Source organism: Chrysochloris asiatica, unplaced genomic scaffold (assembly GCF_000296735.1).
Source record: "Chrysochloris asiatica unplaced genomic scaffold, ChrAsi1.0 scaffold00027, whole genome shotgun sequence".
In the NCBI taxonomy this organism is placed as follows: domain Eukaryota; kingdom Metazoa; phylum Chordata; class Mammalia; order Afrosoricida; family Chrysochloridae; genus Chrysochloris; species Chrysochloris asiatica.
In genome coordinates, this window is record NW_006408545.1 from 21,554,380 (window position 1) to 21,579,039 (window position 24,660).

Genomic DNA, 24,660 nt, shown 5'->3' on the forward strand with positions numbered 1-24,660 from the left:
GTACCCTCAGTTTGGTTTTGACGCATGGTGACCCCATGGAGAGCAGAAACACTGCCCAGCCGTGCATCATCCTCACAGTCAATGTGATGTTTGAGCCCACTGTGTCAATCCTTCCCACTCAGGGTCGTCCTCCTTTTTTCACTGGCTCTCTACCAACCGTGATGTCCTTCTCCAGGGACAGGTCCTTCCTGATAACATATCCAAAATGAGACAAAATCTCATCATCCTCACGTCTAAGGAGCATTCAGACAGTACTTCTCCCAAAATAGATTTTTTTACTCGTTGTTCTGGCAGCCTATAGTACTTTCAAATGCATTGATTCTTTTCCAGTCTTCCTTATTAATTGCCCAGCTTTTAATGCATATGAGAAGATTTAAAATACCATGAGCTGCGTCAGGCACACCTTAGTCCTCCTGCAAGTGACATCTTTGCTCATTAAGAGTTTAAAGAGGTCTTTTGCAACAGATGTGCCCAATGCAATGCATCGTTGATTCCTTGACGACTGCTTCCGTAAGTGTTCATCATGGATCCCAGTAAAATTAAATCCTTGACAATGTCAATCTTTTCTCCACTTATCGTGCTGTTGCTTATTAGTGTAGTTGTAAGGATTGTTTTTATTCTTTGTTAAATTATAATCCATACTGAAAGGGATGTAGTCTTTGATCTGTATCAGTAAATACTTCAATTCTTCACTTTCAACAAGCAAGGTTGTATCATCTGTATACTGCAGATTGTTAATGAGTCTTCCTCCAATCCTCATGTTACTTTCTTCTTCATGTAGTCAAGCTCCCTGGATTATTTGCTCAGCCTAGAGATTGATTAACTGTGGTGAAAGGAAGGATACAACCTTGATATACACCTTTTCTGATTTAAACCATACAATATCCCCTTGTTCTGTTTGAACAACTGCCTCTTGGTCTATGTACAGGTTCCATATGAGCACAGTTAAGTTTATTGCAATTTCCATTCTTCCCAAAGTTCCTTGTGATTTGTTATGATAAACACAATCAAATGTTTTTATATAGTCAATTAAAGCACAAAAAAAACCTTTCTGATTTCTTAAGGTACTGAATTTACTTGTGGTTATGAAATGCCAGTTTTTTGTTATTTCATAATTGTACATTACCTTTTCTTTGTAATATAATATACTCTCAATATATACATGGCAAGCTAATAGAACGGAATGGAGTGACTTTATTTCATTTCTAACCAAATTCATAATAGTTAATACCTTAATGTTCAGGAAATTTAATCTCTGATTAATTTAGGAGCTAAAGTATTGGCTTGTGGTCTGATAAATTGATCATAGTTTATTTCAAGGGACTGTTAATTGAAGTACTAGTATGGTTCTGTAGCATAAGTACTCAACTGCTAACCACAAGGTCACTATGAGTTAGAACCAACTTGACATCATGTAACAACATTAGTTGTTCCTTGGTTATTTGAATTTGAATTTGAATTTTTTAGTAATCATGTATTATATAATTTAAAATGTAAAATTGTTGTGTAATAAATATCTTCATCACAATAAGGAAAATGTAATGAACAAAATGGAAACTTTGATAACTGAAGATCCCATGATTGCTATTCTGAAATAGAACTATTTATTATATAGTCTCTGGATTGTGAGCTTCTTGAGGACAGGCTATATAACCATCTACCATGTTTTTACACAAATATCACATGTGTTGTATGGTGTTTGTTGTTTTTGAAAGCCTCATAACTCCTTTGCACATTGGTTTACTATGCACACTGTGTGCACTATTTGTAAGTTATGCAAAAATATTGCATATCTATACCTATACTAGAGTCCTGGTGTAGCACTGTAGGATAATGCACTGGACAACAAGGTCAGTTTGAACCACAAGGTCGGCAGTTCAAACCCACTAATCACTCCTCAGAAACCCTATGAGTTAGATCCTACTGGACAGCAATTAACAACAACAACATGTCTGTATCTCTGTGTATACTGCTTAGCAGAAAGCTTAACCCACAAATGTTTGGATTATAATTTAACAAAAAATAAAAACAAAGAATGTAAAGGAATGAGGATGAATGATATACAAACCACAAAAAGTTCATTCAGGGTCATTTAATTTTTTACAGTGTTAGTGCATTTGGGAACAAAAATAAAAACGTTAGGCTCACAAGCTTTTCTTTCTTTCTTTTTAGCAACTTTATTGAAGTATATTTTATATGTAATAAAGTTCACCTATTTAGAGTGCTGGCATGGCGCCATAGGATAAGCACTGTCTCTCAGTCATATACAGGGTTGTTATAAATAATACCTGACTCGATGGCACTTAATAACAACATTTCAAGTGTACAAGTCAATGATTTTTAGTAATTTTATCAAGTGGTAACAACATCATGATAAACAGAAAAGACTGAAGTTGTCAAGGATTTCATTTTACTTGGATCCACAATCAATACCTATAAAAGCAGCAGTCAAGAAAATGAATCAACATTATTACTGAGACTTTATCACATGGTGCTGTGTGTGTGTGTGTGTGTGTGTGTGTATGAATATGTTATTCCCTAGAGTCCTGGTATGGCATGGTTAATGTGCTGGAACCACAGTGGTTCAAGCTCCACAGCTGCTCCTTGGAAACCCTATACAGGGTTGCTATGAGCAGAACAACAAGGGCTAGACATCACTTCCTCTCTCCTCCTGCTTCCCACATTTCCCTCCTTCTCTCTCTCCCCTGCCCAATACACACATACATTGCTTTCTCTCCTAGTGTTCCTGGATAGTCTTGTTTATTTTTCCACATGAACTTTAGAATCAGCCTGCCTGATTTCAGGAGGAAGAAGAAGTGTTGTAAATTTTATTGGAGTAACTAATATGAGGTTGGGTCTTATTATCTTTGAACATGATTTGCCTTTATATTCATTCAAGATACTTATGTAATTGTGTTTTAACATTGTTTTCATACCAGTTTTGCACATTTCTAAGTTTATTCCCAGATTTTAACTTTTTTTTGGTAAATATAATGGGGAAAATACCTCATTTATAATATTTTAGTAAATAGAAGAAAAGAACCCATTTATAATATTTTCTGATTTGCTTTATGAAAATTATTAATAATACATTATATTAATTATAAATTAATATTATACACTGTTGACTTACTGAATTGTCTTCTTTGCCGTAGGGTGGCTTGGGTTTTGGGGTTTTTCAATATTTTATTTTTCCCAGATACATGTTTATATTGCCTTCAAATAGTGATGAACTCCTTTTTAATTTGTATACGTCTATGTTGTTCTGTCTCTTCCATTACCTAGAAAGTGGCAGTGGGAGTATGGGCATCTCTGTCTTATTTCTGACTTTAGTGGGAAAGGTTCATGTATTTCCCCCATAAAGGATTAGCTGGCTTTGGGGCATATACACAAGCACACATACACAAATATACACTTATGTCGAAGAAATACACGTTTGTTTCTATTTCACTCAGGGCTCCCCACCCCAATCAGGAATAGGTGTTGAATTCTGTCAAGTGTCTCCTTTGTATATATGAAGAGATTTAATGGTTTTTATCTAGTTTGTTTAAAGACATTTTAAAATACATTCTCAGAGTTTAAATCAAATATGTTATTATTTCTATCTAATACTCAGAAGTTTTTTTTTATAAGTTTAAATAACTTGTTTCTCTCATTTGACTTTTATGATGATTTTTTTTTTTTTTTAATGAAACAAACAGTTGTCATCAAGTAATTTCCCACTCATGGAAACTCCATGTATTTCGAAGTAAAACTGCTCCATAGGTTTTTCTGTGTGTGTTTTTTTTTTTTTTCAAAAAACAGTTTGTGAATTGAATGAAGGTTTACAGACAAGATCATCAGTTTTACATTCAGCAAATCATACACTGTTTCAACCCAATGATTGCAATCCCCTCCTTGCAGCCACAGTTATCCCACTTCCTGCCTGTGGTTCTAATTTCCATTCTGCCCACCTTCCCATCCCTTCTCAACTTTGTTCTTAGATAAATGTTACCTTTTTTATTTCAAATTATTGGCCATTCCATGGTGAGCAACCTTACTAGTGTTGCTGTCTCTCCATCACCAGTATACCTACCTGCTGCTTGGCAGAAAACTGAGCCACAAGAGTGAGCTCCTTTCCAGACCTGAAGGGTGGTCGAGGGCCATATTCTCGGGTTCTTGCAGTCTCTGGAGAGGTTGTAACACGTAATATTCTTGTTGTTGTTGTTGTTGTTATGTGCTGTGGAGTCAGTTCCAACTCATAGAGACCCTGTACAGGGTTTCTTAGACTGTAAATCTTTACGGGAGCAGAAAGCCTCATCTTTCTCCCAAGGAACAGCTGGTAGTTTCGAACTGCTGACTCTGAGGTTCACAGCCCGATTCGTAACCATTATGCTACCAGAGCTCCTTAATTAATCCTCTGGATGCATTCTAGCTAATTTAAGATTTCAAAGAAGCACCATAAAATGACCATTGTTTTCTGTTTGCTCCATCATTCTTTTCCTCAGAGACTCATTAGACCATTAACTGCCCAGGTAACCACTAGCTCCTTGTGGTTATTGAACCTAGTGTGACTAGTGGTATGTGGAAAGTGTAAAATACACACTGATTTTGAAAACTTCACTGTCTTTATATTGATTATATATGTTGATAATACTCTGGATATATTGGAATAACTAACATTTTATTGGAGTCCTGTTATGGCACTATAGGATAAGCACTGGACTGTTGACTCCAAGGTTGGTGGTTCAAACCCACCAGCCTGTCCTTGGAAACCCTATACAATAACAAGTTATTGGTTTTCACTTTTTCAGTGTGACTACTAGAAAATTTTTAATTGCATACATGGCTTACATTATATTTCTGTTGGACCGCACTAGGCTAGAGGCACAGATGTATATATCATCTATGATGATATTCATAATTTTAAAAAAGGAACTCACACTGCAATTACAGTCTCTCTTATTCACCTCATTTCTTCATATGGGAACAAACCTTGATCAATAATATAATCTAATAATGGGTTGCCTCCTCTCTGATTTTTCTAGAATTTTTTGTTTGATTATAATGTTAAGGGAATAATAACTATTCCCATAACATTCTCACATAAGTTAAAGATGATATGTTTCTTGTGTTCTGGAGTGCCAGTATTGAAGAAGGGGTATGAATATAGAAAGCAGTTAGTTTAGAGGTCCAAGTTTTCTACTGTTGTCTTATTCTTTAGAATATTATTTTAATAAAGGTTCTGTAGCTTAAAACTTAAAATTTGCTTCAGCATTATTTTTGTTTTTCCATTACCCTATGAAACAAACAAAAAAGACCCCTCCTCCTAGTTCTCTCTTGGTAGGCCTAAGGTTCAACCTCTGTTAGTTCTATCTTATTGCAACAGCTAAGTGTTTTTCTTATGTTAAGCTCATTTCTTAACTTTTCTGTTTTTAAAAAATAGAAACACATTACTCTCAAGCCCTCTTATTTTGTTTTTGTTGCATTTTTAGGAAAATTATATCACAGATGATATTGGAATATCAACTTGGAAGGAGCAGACTTTTCTCTCCCATGGTGCCTTACTAGCAAAGAGTTGCCAAGCTGCCATGGAATTAGCAAAGCATGATGCTGAGGTCCAGGATATGGCATTTCAGTATGGGAAACACTTGGCTCTGAGTCATAAGGTATTTGCTTACCCTCTCTTTTTCCAGTACTTCAGTAGCTAAAACAATACATGAGAAACCTTTTAATAAATTGCTTTTATAGCTCAAAAGTTTATTGTGTGCTTAAAATCTGTCACAGGTGATGATTGTTGCTGAATATAAACTGTATGATGGGTGATTTTTATATAATTTTGATAGAAATCTGCAACATACTTAAATATTATTTGCAGTGTTTTTACTTAACAACAACAACAACAAATCTTTTATTACCTACTTGAAAAGGTTCTTGAGAAAACTCTTGGAAATTATTAAATAATATGTAATGTTACCACTCACCAAATAGAAGCATATTTGCATTTTTGTTACAAGTTCCTTATAGTTACTTAGGTAAAACAAAGTATGGACAGTTAATGAAATTTAGAAATATTCTAAATAAAATGGAAAGCTTTTATTCTAATAACTGATTCTTTTGAATGAGCATGATGAAATATAAACTGTCTGAAAATCGACTGTTACGTTATTGTCTCTAAATATATGTAATTTTAAAATGTCACTGAATATGTTTCTCAAATGTTACGGGATTCGTAACAGGGGATACACATACATACAATGCCACCAAATGAGATTTTTGCATATTTTCAAAATCTTGAGACTGTTATATTTATTAAATCTTTATCAAAGTCCTTACTTTTAACTTAAAAATTTGAATAAAGACTATTGCCAAATAAAAAAAGGAAAAGGTTAGGGGAAACTATTTTAAAGAATGTTGAAGGTTATTATTAATCATCTGAAATGTTCTTTTGCTTATTAAAGTATAACTAAAAACTGCATTCCTTAAGTCTCCTTTTTAACCATGTTAACTGGTGTTTTCTGAATGTAACCAACACATACCGATATATATGCATTGCACTGACTTAACTCCTTTGACTGCTCTTTCTAGATAAATTCTGACCTCCAGCCTTTCATTAAAGAAAAGACAAGTGATTCTGTGACTTTTAATCTAAATTCAGCTCCCGTAGTCTTACATCAGGAGTTTCTTGGAAGAGATTTGTGGATTAAGCAGATCCGAGAGGTAAAAAGAAATTATTCCTATTTTAAGGGATCAGATGTATGTATTTTAGAACATAATTCATATATCATCATGATGATTTAAGGCTAGAATGCAGACATATAAGAGTATATACTTGTAACAGGTAAATTTCTTCCTTTAAGAAATCTACATTTCTAAGCAGTAAGGCATTCGTTTAAAAATTTGAAGCGGTGATACTATGTTTTCTTATTTTTTTATTATCTAAGTTTTTAAAATACTGCAGCACAAGACTAGTGCCTGTGGTGAATGCTAATTAACTCGGATAATTTTTTTTTTTCTCCTAAAGACTCCAAAACTTGGGCTATGGTAACTGCACCACCCTTTAACTGTTACTGATTTCCCATCTGTAGACTCTAGCACACATTGCAGAATTCTAGGAGCTCCGTCTGTCAACTCATTGGGTTACTTTAAAACAAACTTGGACCTTAAATGAGTTCTGAGGCATTATCAAAGCAAGAACTTATGATGAAGTGCGAGGGAGAAATGGACTTAAATTGAGCGCCAATTTCCCACTTTTTGTACTGCTTTGTTGTTTGTTTGTTTGTTTGTTTGTTTGCTTTTTTGAAGAAGTGGAAGATGGGAAGGATTTTGTTTAGTTTAGTTTTGTTTTCATCCAGCAACTCTAGTGCAAAAAGTTCTTACCCTTTTATCTGAAGCCTTTTGATATTTATTTACCTTCATGGTTCTAACTGACTAGGTAGACCTGAGGCACTGGGCATTGGGAACCTGGCACTGATGAGGGTGGTAGCAGCCACCTTACTCAAAAAATAGGGGATAAGTGAAAGTGAATCTTTGTATCCTGAAAGATAAGATTTCTCCTCCCCAGTCCTCATCCCCTATCGGCTCCCAAATGCTGGCACCCAGCTTAACATCCCTTATATTTACCACAGGGAATGTGGTGGCCCCATAGGAAAAATACTGGACTGGGAGCCACAAAGTCGGCCCACTTGCCACACAATTGGAGAAAGACAAAGTTTTCTGTTCCCACAAAGATTTCTTTTTTTAAAGTCTCAGAAACTCTATACAGGGTCGCCATGAGTAGGAACCAATATGATGACATTTAACAACATATTCACCACATAGAAAACTGTCAAACCTAGTAAAAGAAAAGACCACCCCAGATGTGGAGATTTGGGGCTCACTCAATAAACATACTATGTCCCTGACCGGTCCTTCTACAGTGAAACCCACCAGCTTATCCAGAGTATCCCACTACTTTAACGTAAGGTAGCATAGGTAATAGAGGACCAGGGGACATTTGAAAAAGCCTCTAACGTGAAAAAATGAATACAAAACAAACTGATTAAAGGAAACTTACGGTTACAAATATAATGCAAAGAAAGAAAAATATTTTCAGAAGTACTGTAGGTAATAGATTTAGTGAGATAAGATAGCAAATCCATGAAATAATTGCCAGTATATAAAAGGACAATTCAAGAATAAGAAATTAGAATTATAAGGTATAAAAATGTAATTGAAATCCTAAACAAAAATCAGCAGAAGAATGGAAGATATAAGTGATAAAATTTCCCAGAAAGTTGAACAACAACAAAAAAATTAGAAAATAAGAAAACAGAAGAAAATCAGAGGACCAATTCAGAGAAGGTTCTAATACTATTAAGAACCCTAGAATGAGAAAACAGAAAATGAACAAAGAAACACAAAAAAGAAAAGTTCTGAGAACTGAAGGACCCAAGTTTCCAAATTAAAATGTTTTCCCAGATAGTGATTTTAAAAAGACCCAAACCAAGGCTCTTTATTCATCTAGTGCTGCTATAACAGAAATACCACAAGTGAGTGGCTTTAACAAACAGGAATGTTTTTCTTCATCGTTAGAAAGGCCAGAAGTCTGAGTTCAGGTACCAGCTGTAGAAGGTTCTCTTGCCCTGTCAACTCTAGAGGAAGGTCCTTGTCGCTTGAGCTTCTACTCCTGGGTGATCTTCATGTGGCTCTCTGTTTCTCTCACTTGCTTGTTTAATCTCTTTTATACCTCCAAAGAGATCCACTCAAAACATACCCTACACTAGTCCTGCCTCATTAACATAACAAAGACAACTCATTGTAACTGTAAGCTGCTGTTGCTGCTACATGTCTTTGAGCCATTTCCAACTCATACCCACCCTGTGTACTGTTGCCGAGGCTCTAAATCCTTACAGGAACAGAGAGCCTCATCTTTGTGCTGAAAGCAGAGGTTAGGAATTACAACACATATTTTGGGAGAACACAATTCAATCTACAACACCAAGCCACATCATTATCAGATTTTAGAACAGTACATATAAAGAAGAGATCCTAAATACTTCCAAAACAAACAAATAAACACACCTATACATAAAGAATCAAATATGAGAACAACTTTTCAGTAGTAATATTGAAAGCTTTAAAACAATGGAGTAATGCCTTCAAAAGTCAGAGAGAAAGTTGATTCAGACTTAGAATTTTATGCCAGCTGTGCTGTCATCCTGGTGTGCCATGTGGGTTAATGCACTGGACTGCAAATTCGGTTTGAAACGCAAGGTCAGTGGTTAAAGCTAACCACCTGCTCCTTGGAAACAATATACAGGGTCACTATGGGTCAGAACCTATTCAACGGCACTTAACAACAACATACTGTCATCAAGTGTGATGTTGAATTATAACATATATAAGGTTTGGGGCAAAGAACAAGATTCTGGGAGTTGATAGAATCCAAATTGAAATCTTAAAAAAAATAAATAACTGATGCAGCATTGGAGGCACTATGCCAAGATATTTGGAAGACAATTACCTGGCCGTCTGACTGGAAAAGATCCATATTTGTGCCCATTCCAAAGAGATGTGACCCAACGGGATGCGGAAATCATCAGACAATATCATTAATATCCCATGCAAGCATAAGTTTGCTAAAAAGAACACAAAAACAGCTGCAACCATACATTGACAGAGAACTTCCAGAGGTTCAAGCCAGATTCAGAAGAGGACATGGAATGAGGGATATCATTGCTGATGCCAGATGGATCTTGGCTGAAAGTGAAAAATACAAGGAAGATATTTACCTGCATTTTATTGACTATGCAAAGGCTTTCAGTTGTGTGCATCATGACAAGCTATGGATAGCATTGAGGAGAATGAGTATTCTGGAACACCTAATTGTGCTCATGAGGAACCTATACACAGACTAACAGGTCCTTTGTTCATAAAGAACAAAGGAACACTGAATGGTTCAAAATCAGGAAAGGTGTGGGCCAGGGTTGTATTCTTTAACCACACTCATTCAATCTGTATGCTCAGCAAATAATCCGAGAGGCTAGACTGTATGAAGAAAAACGTAGCATCAGGATGGAGGAAGACTCATCAATAACCCACAATATGCAGATGATACAACCTTGTTTGTTGAAAGAGAAGAGAACTTGAAATACTTATGAAGATCAAAGACCACAGCATTCGGTATGGGTTGCACCTCAGTGTATAGAAAACAAAAATCCTTACCACTAGACCAATAAATAACATCAGGATGAATGGAGAAAAAAATTGAAGTTGTCAAAGGCTTCATTCTGCCTGGATCAACCATCAACACTCATGGAAGCAACAGTCTAGAAATCAAATGATGTATTGCATTAGGCAGATCTGCTGCACAAGACCTCTTTAAAATGTTGAAGAGCAAAAATGTCAGTTTGAGGACTAAAGTGCACTTGACCCAAGCCATGGTATTTTCAGTAACCTCATATGCATACAAACGTTGGACAGTGAATAAGAAATATCGTAGAAGAATTGATGCATTTGAACTATGGTGTTGGAGGAGAATATGAAAAGTACCATGGGCTACCAAAATAGCAAACCGATCTGTGTTGAAGGAAGTACAGCCAGAATGCTCCTTGGAAGCTTAGGATGGCCAGACTTCGTCTCTCATACTTAGGACGTATTGTCAGAAGGGACCAGTCCCTGAAGGAGGTTATCATGTTTGGTAAAATGGAGGGTCAGAGAACTAGAAGAAGACCTCCAATGAGATGGATTGGCACCGTGGCAGCAGTGCTGGGGTCAAATATAGCAACGATTGTGAGGTTGGCACAGGACCAGGCAGTTTTTCATTAGGATCAGTATGAGTTGGTACTGACTTAACAGCACCTAACAACAACCTATCAGTATGGTTTTAGCCCTGTTGTGGCTCTGTGGGTTCATGCACTGGACTGCAAGTTTGGTTTGACGCAGGGTCAGTGGTTCAAGCTCACCTGCCACTCCTTGAAAACCTATGCAGGATTGCTATGAGTAGGAACCAACTCGATGGCACTTAACAACAACAACAGGCATATCATTTTCAGGAAGAGTGATGTATTTCATCAAGAGTAGGGAGTGACCGAAAAAGAGAAAGACATGAAATCTAGGAACTAGGGGATCAGACACAGGCACAGTGCAATGGAATTCCCAGGATGACCTAAAGGGAAGAACAAACAACAAAATAATGACACTTAGTATGTGCCAAGCATTTCTTTACTGGAGAATCTAACCACTGGGAGATTAACTAATTTGCCTATAGTCGTGCAGCTAGCAAGTAGAGGAGCCAGGATTAAAACCCAGGCAGCCTGGCAACAGGAATACATGTCTTTACAAATTTGATAACTGGAACCTCCTAAAAATTAAGTACCTATGCTTATCAAAGGAGTCCTGGTGTGGCGCTGTGGGTTAATGCGCCAGACGGCAAAGCCATTTGAACTGTAAGGTTGGTGGTTCAAGCTCACCAGCTCCTCCTCGGAAACCCTACACAGGGTTGCTATGGGTTGGAACAAGCTCAGCAGCACTTAACAACAACATGCTTATCAAAAGACTTTACCAAAAGAGTGAAATGAGGCTCTGTAGACTGGGAAAAAAAAACCTTTGGCAATAACATGTCTGATAAGAGTCTAATCTCTAAAATATATGGAAAATTGCAATAACTTAACAACAAAAGCAATACAATGAAGAAATAGGCAAAGGACGTAAACACTTCAGCAAAGAGGACACTCAGGTGCTAACAACCATGAAAAGATGCTCACAATCATAATTAAAGGATTCAAATCAAGACTATAATGAGATGCCATCTCACCCCTGCAAAAATGATGCTTATCAAAATAACAGAAAACAACAAATGCTGGCAAGGTTGTTGAGAGACTGAACTTTTATCCAATGCTGGTGGGATTTTAAAATGGTACAAATACTGTGGACAACAGTATGATTTTTCCTCAAAAATTTAGAAATGGAAATACCTTATGGTCCGTCCAGCAATTCCAGCCCTATGTATATATCCTAGAGATATAAGAACAGTGACATAGACATATGTGTGTCTTGGATTATTATTTACAAAAGCATCTAAGCACCCGTCATTGGATGAATGGATCAGAGGATGAGTGGATACATAAATTGTGGTACATACATATAACGGAATACTAGACAACCATAAAGAATAATGATGAGTCCACAGAACATCTTTGTCTTAGTGATCTAGTGCTGCTATAACACAAATTCCACACGTGGGTGGCTTTAACAACAAGAACTTTATTGTCTCACAGTGTAGGAAGGCTGGACTTCCATCCAAACTCAGAGTGCCAGCTCCAGGGCAAGTCTATCTCTTTATCAGTTCTGGAGAAAAGTCTCTGTCTCCTTTCAGCCATCTGTAGGCCCTGTATTCCTTGGAGAGCTCTATGAATCTTAGCACAGACCTTCCCCTTGAGCTAGAAGCTTCATAGTGTAGGGATTCCAGATCCAAAGGATATAGTCCACTTTTGGCTTTTCCAATCTTGGTGATAATAGGTCCACCTCTACTCTTTTCTCTCTCCTTTTTATTTCTTGTAAAATCAGGGTTGTAATGGGATTAAGAGTGGGATACCCCAGCTCATAATCCACTGTGCTTAAAGAGCCCTGGTGAGTTATGAGCTGGGCTGCTAACCACATCTGCCAGCCACTCTGCAGGAGAAAGATAAAGCTTTCTGCTCCTGTAAAGATTTACAGCCTCAGAAACTCTACACAGGAGCTATAAACTTGAAACTCAGCACTTCTAAGGTATGCTCAACATTAAATGGTCAACTATTCAAGATCAAAAAGGCAACATTTGCCTAAGGACAAAGTTGATAAGTGTTGGGAATAAAAACCAGAGGGAGGAAGTGGGGTCACTGTTGTTGCATGGAGGGGGCTGCAATCATTGAGATGAAATGAAGTGGATGATTTGTTGAATTTAAAAACTGATGATCTGCTCTGTAAACCTTCTCTCAATTCACAATTAAAAGTTTCAAAAAAAACAATTAAAAACAAAACATCAGGGTATGTACGTGGTGTTGTCATCACAAAATGAGGCTGTTTATATTATCAAATAGAGCCAAGAAAATATAGTGGAAATGACCTTTAAATCCAGGCTTTAGAAGACCTGGATTCTAGTTTGAGCTCTACCAGCATCTGTGTAAACTTAATCACATTTTCTCATGTCCTTGTCATTCTTATCTTGCAAATGATGGCTTTAAACGCAATCATTTGTAAGTTCCTTTCAGTTCTTAAGTAAATCTAGGAAAAAGATCTCTTAGGCAAGTGATGATGCTCTGTAAGGAAAGTATTTGTATTAGAAGCTTATACTGATTTTGACACAGAGAAATAGAAAAGTCTTGCACCCAATGATGGCAGTCACCTGTGATTTCTTAGTACCACATGTAAAATTATTTCCCTGCTCTTCCCTGGCAGGTTTGTGTCCCAGGTACCCTTTTGATTTCCTGCTTGACAAGAGTGCATATTAATAAATAACTAGACAAGGTAGTGAGGAGATCACCTACATTTCATGCCCCTTCAACATTATTGTGAAACCAATCCCCCCTTTCCTCCAACAATCTTAAGATTAGTATTCCTCTTCTATCACATCCATAGGCACACACACCACACACCCTTTCATCAGAAGCGATTTAGGGTATCGAGCCTAATATGAAACATCTGACAATTATTTGTTGAGTGTTATCTCCATACTGAAGTCTACAGATCATTCCCTCCCTCAATTTTAAATTTAAATTAGTAGCTGCTGAAAAATAATGATCAGGTGAAAATACTGATAAGGTGATTCACCCTAGGGAGGTGAAGTCATTACTTACTTATCATGTTGTTTCCTAATTAAAAAAAAAAAAAAAAAGGAAGGCTTCTTCAGAGAACCACAGAGCTCTGACTCTCTCAGGGAGTCTGGGGATGTTGCAGGTCAGCAAGTTTTACTTTTAATAATCCTTCTAGTTTTCTGCTGCCATTATAAGTCACATGAAAACGTAAGAATTACAGTTATATATTTTCTTGGCTGTTCCAGAAAGTACTGAAATATCACTTAAGTTTGTGACATTCTGACATTGTCATAACCAGCTATAAAACTCCTTAAGTGTACTGCACATTAACAATGCTAAGCTTTAATTCACTTGTCCTTTGGTAGCCTACTAGTCCTTCTTATTCAAAAAGTAAAACAAAGACTGCTAGGCAGGGCTAGTGTGCATGAAAGCAACACATGGTTATTCTTAGAAGATGTGCATTCATAGAATTTTCACTAATACCATGCATGATCTTCTACCTGCCTAAATTATTTGAGTTGTTTCCAAAGGAATAATATTGATGTTAGCCTCTACCATAGAATGTGTATACTGTAAGCATTTGAAAGAACTACAGGTGAGATTGTAAGGACTGAAAAGAGCTACATATCTCTCGTAAATTAAGATATTTCTTAAGGGTTTCTGTTGCACTGATGGAAGCAGTGCTTGACTATAGGTTACATAGACTGAAGGTTGTCTGTGGCCTAGTAAAGAGGAGAGAAGAGAAATATACTAATATAAGAAATGGTGTCATTGGTGCCATTTGGGGCTCTCAGAGGAAAGTTTGTATCCCTTCAGGAAAGTCAGTGAGTTTGTGCTCTTAAGGCAATGAGTTCGTGGATCTGGCTGGGGGCTCAGGACCATAGGCCCAGAGAACATCATAGCCAATTGGCATAATATGATCCACAGAGACAATGTACTATGTCCTACTTTGCTGAGTAGTGACTGGGATCTTAAAAACTCATGAACAGCCACCTAAGATGCAACTATTGGTCTCTCAATGTGCTGAAGAAAGAAGAGGAATAAAATTGAATATCTTGTAATCAATCCAACAGACCAATGGAGCAGGTGAGCATCAGTCCCCACAACTTGGAGACCAGAAGAACTAGATGGTGCCCAGCCACCACTACCAGTTGTTCTGAAAGGGATCACATTATAGGGTCCTTGACAGAGTGGGAGAAAATGTGGAACAAAACTCAAAATGATTTTTTTAAAAAGGGGGAAAAAAAGACCGGGCTTACTAGTCAGAAAGAGACTAGAGACTGTGACCCTTGGCCACCCTTCAGATCTGGAATGGAACTCATCCTCCTGGGCCAATTTTCAGCCAAACAGTAGATAGAGATATATGGAGAGGGAGGAGGTGGGGAGCAACAACAATAGTAAGGTATGCTCACCAAGCAATGGGCAATCATTCAAGATCACAAAGGCACCATTTAGCTAAGGACAAAGTTGAGAAGGGATGGGCAGGAAGGAGGAATGCAAATAGCAACTACTGGAAGGAAGCAGGGTAACTGTTGTTGCTGGGAGGGGATTGCAGTCACAGAAATGAAACAAAGTGTAGGATTTGGTGAATGTAAAACTGATGATCTGCTCTGTAAACCTTCCTTCAATTCATAAAAAAAAAAAAAAAAAAGAGCAAACTTATGAAGTACATTATTTTTTCTGAGATATCCCTTGAAGGAAGAAGATCTTTGCAACAAAGATATGAGAATAAGGGAACTTGCTAGGCAAAGGAAACAATGAGAAAAGATATGTAGATGGACAGGCATGCAGTGTATTGAAAGACGTATTATAGTTTGGGTGGAATGTGGCAAATATGGAGCAGTATCAGAGACAGATAATGAGTTGCTTTGAAATGGTAGGTAATTTTGCAATATTTTAAAAACTCTGGTTCAAGTAAAAACATGTACACACATGTTTAGATCATCACCATTCACAGTAGCGAAAAAGTGGAAGTAACTCAAATGCCCATCAACTAATGAATGAATTAACAAAATGTCTTATCTATACAGTGGAATATTAAATATTACTCAGCCATAGAACAGAATTAACTACTGATCCATGCTTTAACAGAAATTAACCTTGAAAATCCTGTGTTAAATGAAAGAAGCCAGACACAAAAGGCTACATATTGTATGATTCCATTCATATGAAATATCCTGAATAAGAGAATTCATAGAGAAAGAAAAAGCCTCAGGGACTGAGGTTCAGGGGTAGGAGTGACTCCTAAATGGGGATGGGATTTCCTTTTGGAGAAATGAAAGTATTCTTGAACTAGATAGCAGGGATGGTTGCACAGCATTGTGAATGTAGTAAATGCTACTGAATGGAACTTTAAAGTGGTTAAAATACATTTTAGGTTTTGTGACTTTTATATCAATATAAAACAAAACAAAACCTTTGGGATGTTTGTTTGCCTATGGAAAATGAACTTAATTCAAACTCATGGAGTAGACAGAGAAAGTTTTGAGCCAGATAGTGGCAGGGAGGTGGCGGTGGTTGTTAACTGTCATTGAGTCATTTGAACCATCAACCTTGCAGTTAGCAGTCCAGTGCTTACCCTGCAACGCCATACTAGGACTCCTTCAGTAAGGTCATTCTGGCTATATCATATAAAAGTATCAAGGAGGAGATCTTAGAGGCAAGGAAATCAACTCAGAAGTTTTTGGAAACCATAAGTGCAGAAGCAAATTTCCAGCCAGAGTGTTTGAGAGAAATGGAAGATTAGGAGATTAAGTGTAACACTCATTTCAGAGGGAAAATGTATAAGGCCTGAAAACTAACGTGACAGGGAGAAGCTCCTGACAAGTGAGCACTGAGGAAGAATGAGCATAGGCCAAACAAGTATTGTGAACTTGGATAGCAGGAAGAAATTGTGTAATGATAGAAACAGTGCAAAAAAGTAGTTTCCGTTTGCCTTTCATCACATGGAGGTGAACCTCAGGGTGATAGCCATTGCCTTGGGAACTGGAAGCTGCAGGAGGCCTTTCTGAGATTTAGATGATTTTTTTAATGACATGTCTCTTCCAAAGGATGGCATCAGGAAAAATGGATTATAAAGGGATGACAAGCCTTCTGAGCATAGAAAGGTACTGTAGACTACACACCTTCAAAGAGGTGAGGAGCAGGGCACCACAGTAGTCTGCACTCTGCTGCTTCCTTCTTTCCCAGTAAACCAAAGGTAAAGAAGACCGTTAGTTCCATGGACATTATTCACATTTGCCTCTGAAAAGTGAATAGCTTTTCAAGTGAAAGACATGGAAGATCAGTGACCTGAGCAGCTCAGGTCTGGAAGGTACTAACTTCCTCACACATGCCTTCTGTGCTGTCTTGTTGTCAGGTGCCATCGTGTCGGCTCTGACTCATAGTGACCCTGTGCACAACAGAGCAAAACGCTTGGGCCCACTGCTGCTGCCACTGTGCCAGCTGTATTATTGTTGTTAAGTACCGTGGAGTCGATTCTGACTCATAGCAACCCTGTACAGGGTTTCCGAGGCTGAAAATCTTTACAAGAGCAGAAAACCTCATCTTACTCCCGTGGAGCAGCTGGTAGTTTCGAACTGCCGATCTTGAGGTTCGCAGCTCGATTCGTAACCACTACGCTACCAGAGCTCCTTAGTAAGCAGGTATTGTCAGGAGAGCAAAGAAATGTGAAATTACATTTGTATTCTGGTACCTTTCCAGCTCTCTAACTGGAAAGTTTAGCGATTTAGGCCTGTTTATACCAAAGCAGGACAAGGAGCTCTGGTAGCGTAGTGGTTACGAATCGGGCTGCGAACCGCAAGGTCCGCAGTTCGAAACTACCAGCCGCTCCGCGGGAGAAAGATGAGGCGATCTGCTCCCGTAAAGATTTACAGCCTCGGAAACCCTGTTCAGGGTCGCTATGGGTCAAAACCGACTCGACGGCACTTAACAACAACAACAATACCAAAGCAGGACTGGACTCCCACTGTGGTCCATGGGATCAGCACTGGGCTGTGAACCACAAGGTGGGCAATTAAAACCCACCAGCCACTCCTCGGAAACCCTATACAGGGTAGCTGTGAGTTGGAACTGACTCAACAGCACTTAACAACAAACACAGCAATATCAAACCAAAGCTCAAGAGGGCTATCCCAACCTCAGGACTAGCATAGCTAGTAGATTTCTTTTTTCTTTTTTTTTTTAATGAATTAAGCAGAAATTTTATTTCCAAGGTCTTCAGAGATTATCACAAACACAAAGTAACATTATAAAAGTGTCCCAAATAAAATCAAAGACACATCAGCAAAATCAAACATTTGTGATGTTAAAAATATTTTAGGTTGTAATATTTTCACAAATTTTAACCATTTTTAACCATTTGCAATGTTCCCTAGGTCACATTTTAAACATTTCTAAAGACATAAATGTAGTATTTTTTTAAAGTATAAGGATAATGAAGAATTAGTACAGGAACTTAAAAGAACAGCAAAATTTACTTCATATACAAGGTGGGCAACCTAACATATGATTCAACATAAACCTTTCCAAACAAGTTTGATAAGAAATAGCCCCCACATCCAGACCTTCAGAAACGGGAAACTTTCTTCTTGAAAGGACAAGCAGACCAGCCTGGAGCAGCCAGAAAACCAGTAGACACTTCTTGAAAGAAAGACCTACAGGAAAAATACAAAACAATAAGGGCAGTCCAGCTGTTACCATAAGAACAAGCAAGTTGCTTACCCAGAGGCAAGTGCTGGGTCCTCTTAGTGCAAATCCTCTTCCAAGACCAAGACGCAATGGAAATACACACTCTGATTGGCGACCACGCACGTCACCCATAAGGAGAAGTGACTGAAGAACATCAATGAAGCGGCAAGCTAAGCCCTACATCGTTCAGCATACTACTGTGAACCCGGGTGGAGACCTGATCAACCAGCAGTGAGGCAAGACCTAGGGACTCATGGGCTCAGAGTCAGTGACACAGCCACAGAGGACTAGAGTGGAGAGCAAAGCGACCAGCTGATAAGAAGAAGGCGGACAGACGCAAGAACACCCGTACTTGCAGATGATATCCATTTGACCTGGCTTCAATGACTCGATGAACAGAGCTCAACCTGAAGAAGAAAGAAGAGGTAAAAAAAAGTGTCATCTGATACAACTTGATAAACTTGACCTGCACTTATAAATGCAGTAGCTCAAAAGAGGAAACAAAGCCCTGCTCCAAGAATTATTCCCACCCCCTCCGCACAAAGAGTAGACAGGGATGGGCAACTTGAACATTGGCTACCCCAAATGGGGGGAGGGATACAAAGGTGAGAAATGACTGGCTTAGAAGCTTTCAAGAGGGAACCTAGATCTACAGGGCGGGGAGAATGGTAGAATCTCCAGTGAGTAGTATCCAACCTGTTTAGCAAGGGCTGATGAAAAGAAATGCAGATGGGTCTCTTGTAATGCAAGGGTGAATAATTGTTATCAGGACTGATTGTGAGGACTGGAAATGTAAAGGTGGATATTTTATAGCAATGAGGGGTGTGATTAACCTTTCAGTCTAGGAGCGGAGGGCCACAGGACCATCAATGGAAAAGAGTGGAGAGTGGGACCCCACCCAGAGAAGCAGCGAGGCCTGAGATGGAGACAGAGAGGATGATGTGAAGAGATGGAGTGGCTGGGGACTTGAGATCCAGAGAGGGAAAGGGGCTGTGTGCTGAGGACCATGGGGGGGGAGGGGGTCAGGCTTGCAGGGTATACCCTGTGGGTGGGTGATGATGCATAGACAGGATGGTAACTGTGGCAATGAAATGATGTATGATAGAATGAATGTAAAACTAATGTTCCCCCATGTAAACTATCACACAATACACAATAAAACATATATTTTTTTTAAAAAAAGAAAAGAGATAGCCCCCATGATTAACATTAAAAATAAAAATAAATTCTAATTTAGAAAAATTCCACATCAATTAAATATTAAAGCCTATTTCTTCCCAAAGGAGTCCTGGTATAGTGCTGTGGGTTAATGAGCTGGACTGCAAAGTTGCTTTGAACCGCAAGGTCGACACTTCAAGCTCACCAGCTGGTCCTCAGAAAACCTATACAGGGTCACTATGGGTCGAAACAGACTCAATGACTTTTAACAATTGTTCCCAAAAATTTTATACAGGTTGTTCAAGGGTTCTGAATGTCTGACTTACATACAGCCCACTGTCACAAACCAACCCCCATAAAGCCTAATATATTAAAATTTTAAGGTACATACAGTGGATCATAATAAATGGACACTATTTTGCGATGTGCATCAAAACATTCTTATAAAACATGTTAAACATGTTTTAGTGTATCTGGAAATATTTAATATTTTTTATGCATAGAATGGTATACTATATACTAAGACACACATGTGACTAACTGACATTGGAAATGAACCATCCCTAACCATTTAAACTTACATACAAATCCAATTTAGGAATGGAACTAGTTCATAAGCTGGGGACTACCTATACTTGCTTATCTTCGTTTAGAAATGAGAAAAAAAAAAAATTTTTTTTCTAAGGTACAAAAATCTTAGGAACAAATTACAAACATTAATTTTTTAATAAGAAAAAAGGTTTTTCTTCTTAAAGTCTAAATATCCAGTAAATAAAACATACATGATATTCCAAGTATAGTGACAACAATAAATCACTTATTAGAAAGGTGTTTTTTGGTATGTTTGGTGGTAAATTTTTGCTAGTCTTAAGCATAAAGCACTTCAGCAAAAGAAACAGGCCATTATTATTTATAGATTTACTCCTTTACCTAGTTTCCTTATTTGAGCAAAATCACATCAATTTCTATAGAATTTGACCAGGCCATATAGGAAAGGTCTCAAATATCTAAAAGCTGTTTGGCTAGAGAGAAATGTTTTCTTGAAACTTAGAGGCATTCATTCATCACTTCACACTTGAAGGCTACCTCAGTGAACTTCTTCCCTGTAGTCTTCAGAGGAAACACAGAATCTGAGCTCCCAAAAGGGGTTGCTTCCAGCTGGAACACTGCCAGCAGGGCATCTTTGCAAACCTTCTGCATGCAATAGTGTTGAAGTTCTGTAGCTACCTGAGAAACCTTGATCCTCTCCACACTGACCTCCAACTTGAGCTGCTCCACCAGGTGCTGCAAAGTGTTCATGCTGGGCCCAGAAGACAGGGCAGCAGCAAAGTCATAGCCCCGCAGGTGGGTGTGACCTGACCACAAGGCCAGTGGATTTCTTTTTAATCCATATACATTATACTCAAACCATTCTGACTGAGAATGGAGGTATCCTTTCCTCCCTCCCTCAGTTCCCCAGCAAAGTTCCTTTTTACATGTAAACTAAACTCTACCTCTCAGTACCAGTGCAAAAGCAGTTTTCTTTCAGTAAGATTTTTATTCTCTAAAGGAGCCAATGATACTTCTGACCGTGATTATTTTTGCAGCCACCAGTGTGATATTTTATTCAAACAAGGGTCATCAAAGGATTCTTGGTTAAGACAATTGGATGATAGGTTAATGGGAAACAGAATAATCACATGGTCTCAAAGCACCTTACCGAACAAACTTAGTTGCATTAATAATGGGGGAAACTGATGCTGTGTGACTCCTATTCTAATAGAAAAGGATATAACATCACCTAGGAGTTGTCTGGGCATCTTGGTGTGGTGCTCTAGGATAATCACTGGACTGCTAACCACAAGATCAACAGTTGAAACCCACCAGGCAGTCCTCAGAAATCCGATCCAGGGTTGCTGAGTTGAAACCAATTTGATGGCACTTAACAGTAGTTTGTTTTTTAGCAAAATTTTTTAACCCGAAGGCAATCATGAGTGTCACAATCAGACAAATGCAGGATATGGGGCATGCTGCAGGGCAACTGATCTGAGTTTCTAAAAGTTATCAGTACTCCATAGGACCCAAAAGTTCCACTCCTACTTAGATACCCAAAACCTGGAAGCAGCGATGCGAACAGACACAAGTTTATTGCAGCACTATTCACAATAGCCGAAAGGTAGAAACCGCATAAATGTCCATCAGCAGTTGAATGGATAAACTAAATGTGGTATATCCAAACTATGATACTCTAGCTCGCCATAATGAGAAATGAAGTTCTGACACATACTACATGGATGAGTCTTGCAAACGTTGTTGAGTGAAATAAACACAATGACAAATACTCTGTAATCTCACTTATATGAACTAAGCAAAAAATGTTTGATTTAAAATCATGAATGGTTTCAAATCAGGAAAGGTGTGCACCAGGGTTGTATTCTTTCACCATACTTACTCAATCTGTATGCTGAGCATATAATCTGAGAAACTGGCTTATATCAATAAAGTGACTTCAGGAATGGAGGTAGACTTATTAACAACCTATAATGTACAGATGATACAACCTTGCTTGATGAAAGCTAAGAAGACTTAAAATACTTAAATGGGAAAATCAAAGACCACGGCCTTCTTTATGTGTTACTCCTCAATGTAAACAAGAATCCTCACCACTGAACCAATAAATAACATCATGATAAATGAAGAAAAGATTGAAGTTGAAGAATTCATGTTATTTGGATTCACTGTCGACACTCATGAAAGCAGCAGTCAAGAAATTGAATGACATATTGCATTATGCAAATCTGTTACACAAGACTTCTTTAAAGTGTTCAAGAGCAAAGATGTCAGTTTTAGGACTAAGGTGCAATTGACCCACTCCAGGGTATTTTCAGTAGCCTCATATGCATGTGAAAGTTGTACAATGAAGAAGAAAGACCATAGTTACGGTGTTAGAAAAGAAATACTAAAAGTACCATGGACTGCAAGAAGAACACACAAATCTGTGTTGTAAGAAGTACAGCCAAAGTTCTTCTTAGAAGCCAAGTTGGCAAGACTTCGTCTCTCATACTTTGGACATGTTATCAGGAGGGACCAGTCCGTGGATAAGGACATCATGCTTGATAAAGTAGAGGGTCAGAGAAAAAGAGGAAGACCCCCAACAAGATGGATTGGCACGGCAGCGACAGCAAAGGGCTCAGGCATTACTGACGATTGTGAGCATAGCACAGGAGCAAAAGGTGTTTCGTTCTGTTGTGCATAAGGTCGTGTCAGTGAGAACCAACTCAACGACACTTTACAACAATAACAAGCAAATATATAGAACTTGGTGGCACCATGGGCTGCTGAGAGGTCAACAGTTTAAACTCACCAGCGGCTCCATGGGAGAAAGATAAAGCTGTCTGCTACAATAAAGATGATCTCTAAATTCAGGTGAGATATATTCAAGGTCATGTGAACATGTGACTCCTGTGGACTTGTTTTCATTTTCTTCAGCTTCAGCCTGAACTTGCATATGAGCAATCGATGGCCTGTTTTACACTCTGCCCTGGTCTTGTTTTGGCTGATGATATGGAGTTTTTCCTCCATCTCTTTCCAGAGGTGTAGTCAATTTGATTTCTTTGTATTCCATCTCGTGAGGACCACGTGTATAATCATCTTGTTTGTATTGTTTTAAAAAGGTATTTTCAATGAAGGAAGTCATTAGTCTTGCAAAATTCTTTCATGTAATCTTCAGCATCATTTCTATCAACAAGGCAAGGTTTTCCAACTACTGATCCTTCCTTTATTTCCAGCCTTTGCATTCCTAACGCCAGTAATGATCAATACATCTTGATTGCATGTTTGATCAATTTCAGAATGAAGAAGTTGGTAGAATTCTTCTAATTCATCATCCCTGGCCTTAGTGGTTGGTACATAAATTTGAATAGTGGTATTAACAGGTGTTCCTTAAAAGTGTATGGGGTGGGGGGAAAAAGTGTATGGATATCATCCTATCACAGACAGCATTGTACTTCAAGACAGATCTTGATACTTTCTGATGAATAATGTGACACCATTCCTCCTCAATTTGTCACTCCCAACATAGTAAATCATGCAATTGTCAGATTCAAAATGGCCAATGCCAGTCCATTTCAACACAGTAATGGGTTCTGTTTCATTTTTGACAACTTCCAATTTCCTAGATTCATACATTCCAATGTACAATTAATGGATGTTTACAGCTATTTCTCTTCATTTTGAGTTGTGCCCCATCAGCAAATGAAGGTCCTGAAGACTTTACTTCATTTGCATCATCATGGTCAACTCTACTTTGAGGAGACAGCTCTTCCCCAGTGGTATGTTGAGTGCCTTCCAACTGAAGGGCTCAACTTTCAGCACTATATCTGACAATATTCTGGTGCTATTTATCATATTTCAATATTCAATATTCTGGTACTTATAGTGTTCCACTGCTATTCATAAGGTTTTCAGTGACTAATCTGTTTGTTTGGAAGCTAAGCTGAAACCTGTCCACCATGGGTGACCCTGCAGGTATTTAAAATACCTGTGGCATAGCTTCCAGCATCACAACAACGCACAAGCTACCACAGTATGACAAACTTGACAGACGAGTTGGTGGTTTTGACTCATAGTCACCCTGTATTAGCGTTTCTGAGGAAGAGCTGATCAGTTTTAACTACAGACCTTCAGGTTAGCCATCCACTGCTTATTCTACAGCGTCACACTAGGACACCAATAATTTCATGTTGTTAACTTTGCCTCATTATTGGTGCAACTAAGTTTGTTCTGTAAGGTGCTTTGAGACCATGCGGCTGTTCTGTTTCCCAATAACTTATCATCCAATTGTCTTAACCAAGACTCCTTTGATGACTTTTGAATAAAATATTACATTGGTGGCTGCAAAAATAACCATGGTCAGAAACATCATTGGCTCCTTTAGAGAATACAAGTCTTACTGAAATAAAACTATTTTTGCCCTGGTATTGAGAGGTAGAGTTTAGTTTACATATGTAAAAAGGAACTTTGTTGGGGAACTGAGGGAGGGAGGAAAGGATACCTCCATCCTCATGTCTGAATGGTTGAG

The 24,660-nt window shown here is 38.2% G+C and overlaps 1 protein-coding gene across 1 annotated transcript in view; it reads left to right on the forward strand.

Annotated features, from left to right (window-relative positions):
• The window catches only part of PDSS2 (prenyl (decaprenyl) diphosphate synthase, subunit 2), a 387,297-nt gene that overhangs the window by 307,038 nt on the left and 55,599 nt on the right, over positions 1-24,660 (forward strand). The window contains exons 5-6 of the mRNA XM_006839955.1: positions 5,475-5,648; positions 6,568-6,699. Of these exons, the coding sequence (XP_006840018.1) occupies positions 5,475-5,648; positions 6,568-6,699 (306 nt within the window). The remainder of the gene's footprint in view (positions 1-5,474; positions 5,649-6,567; positions 6,700-24,660) is intronic.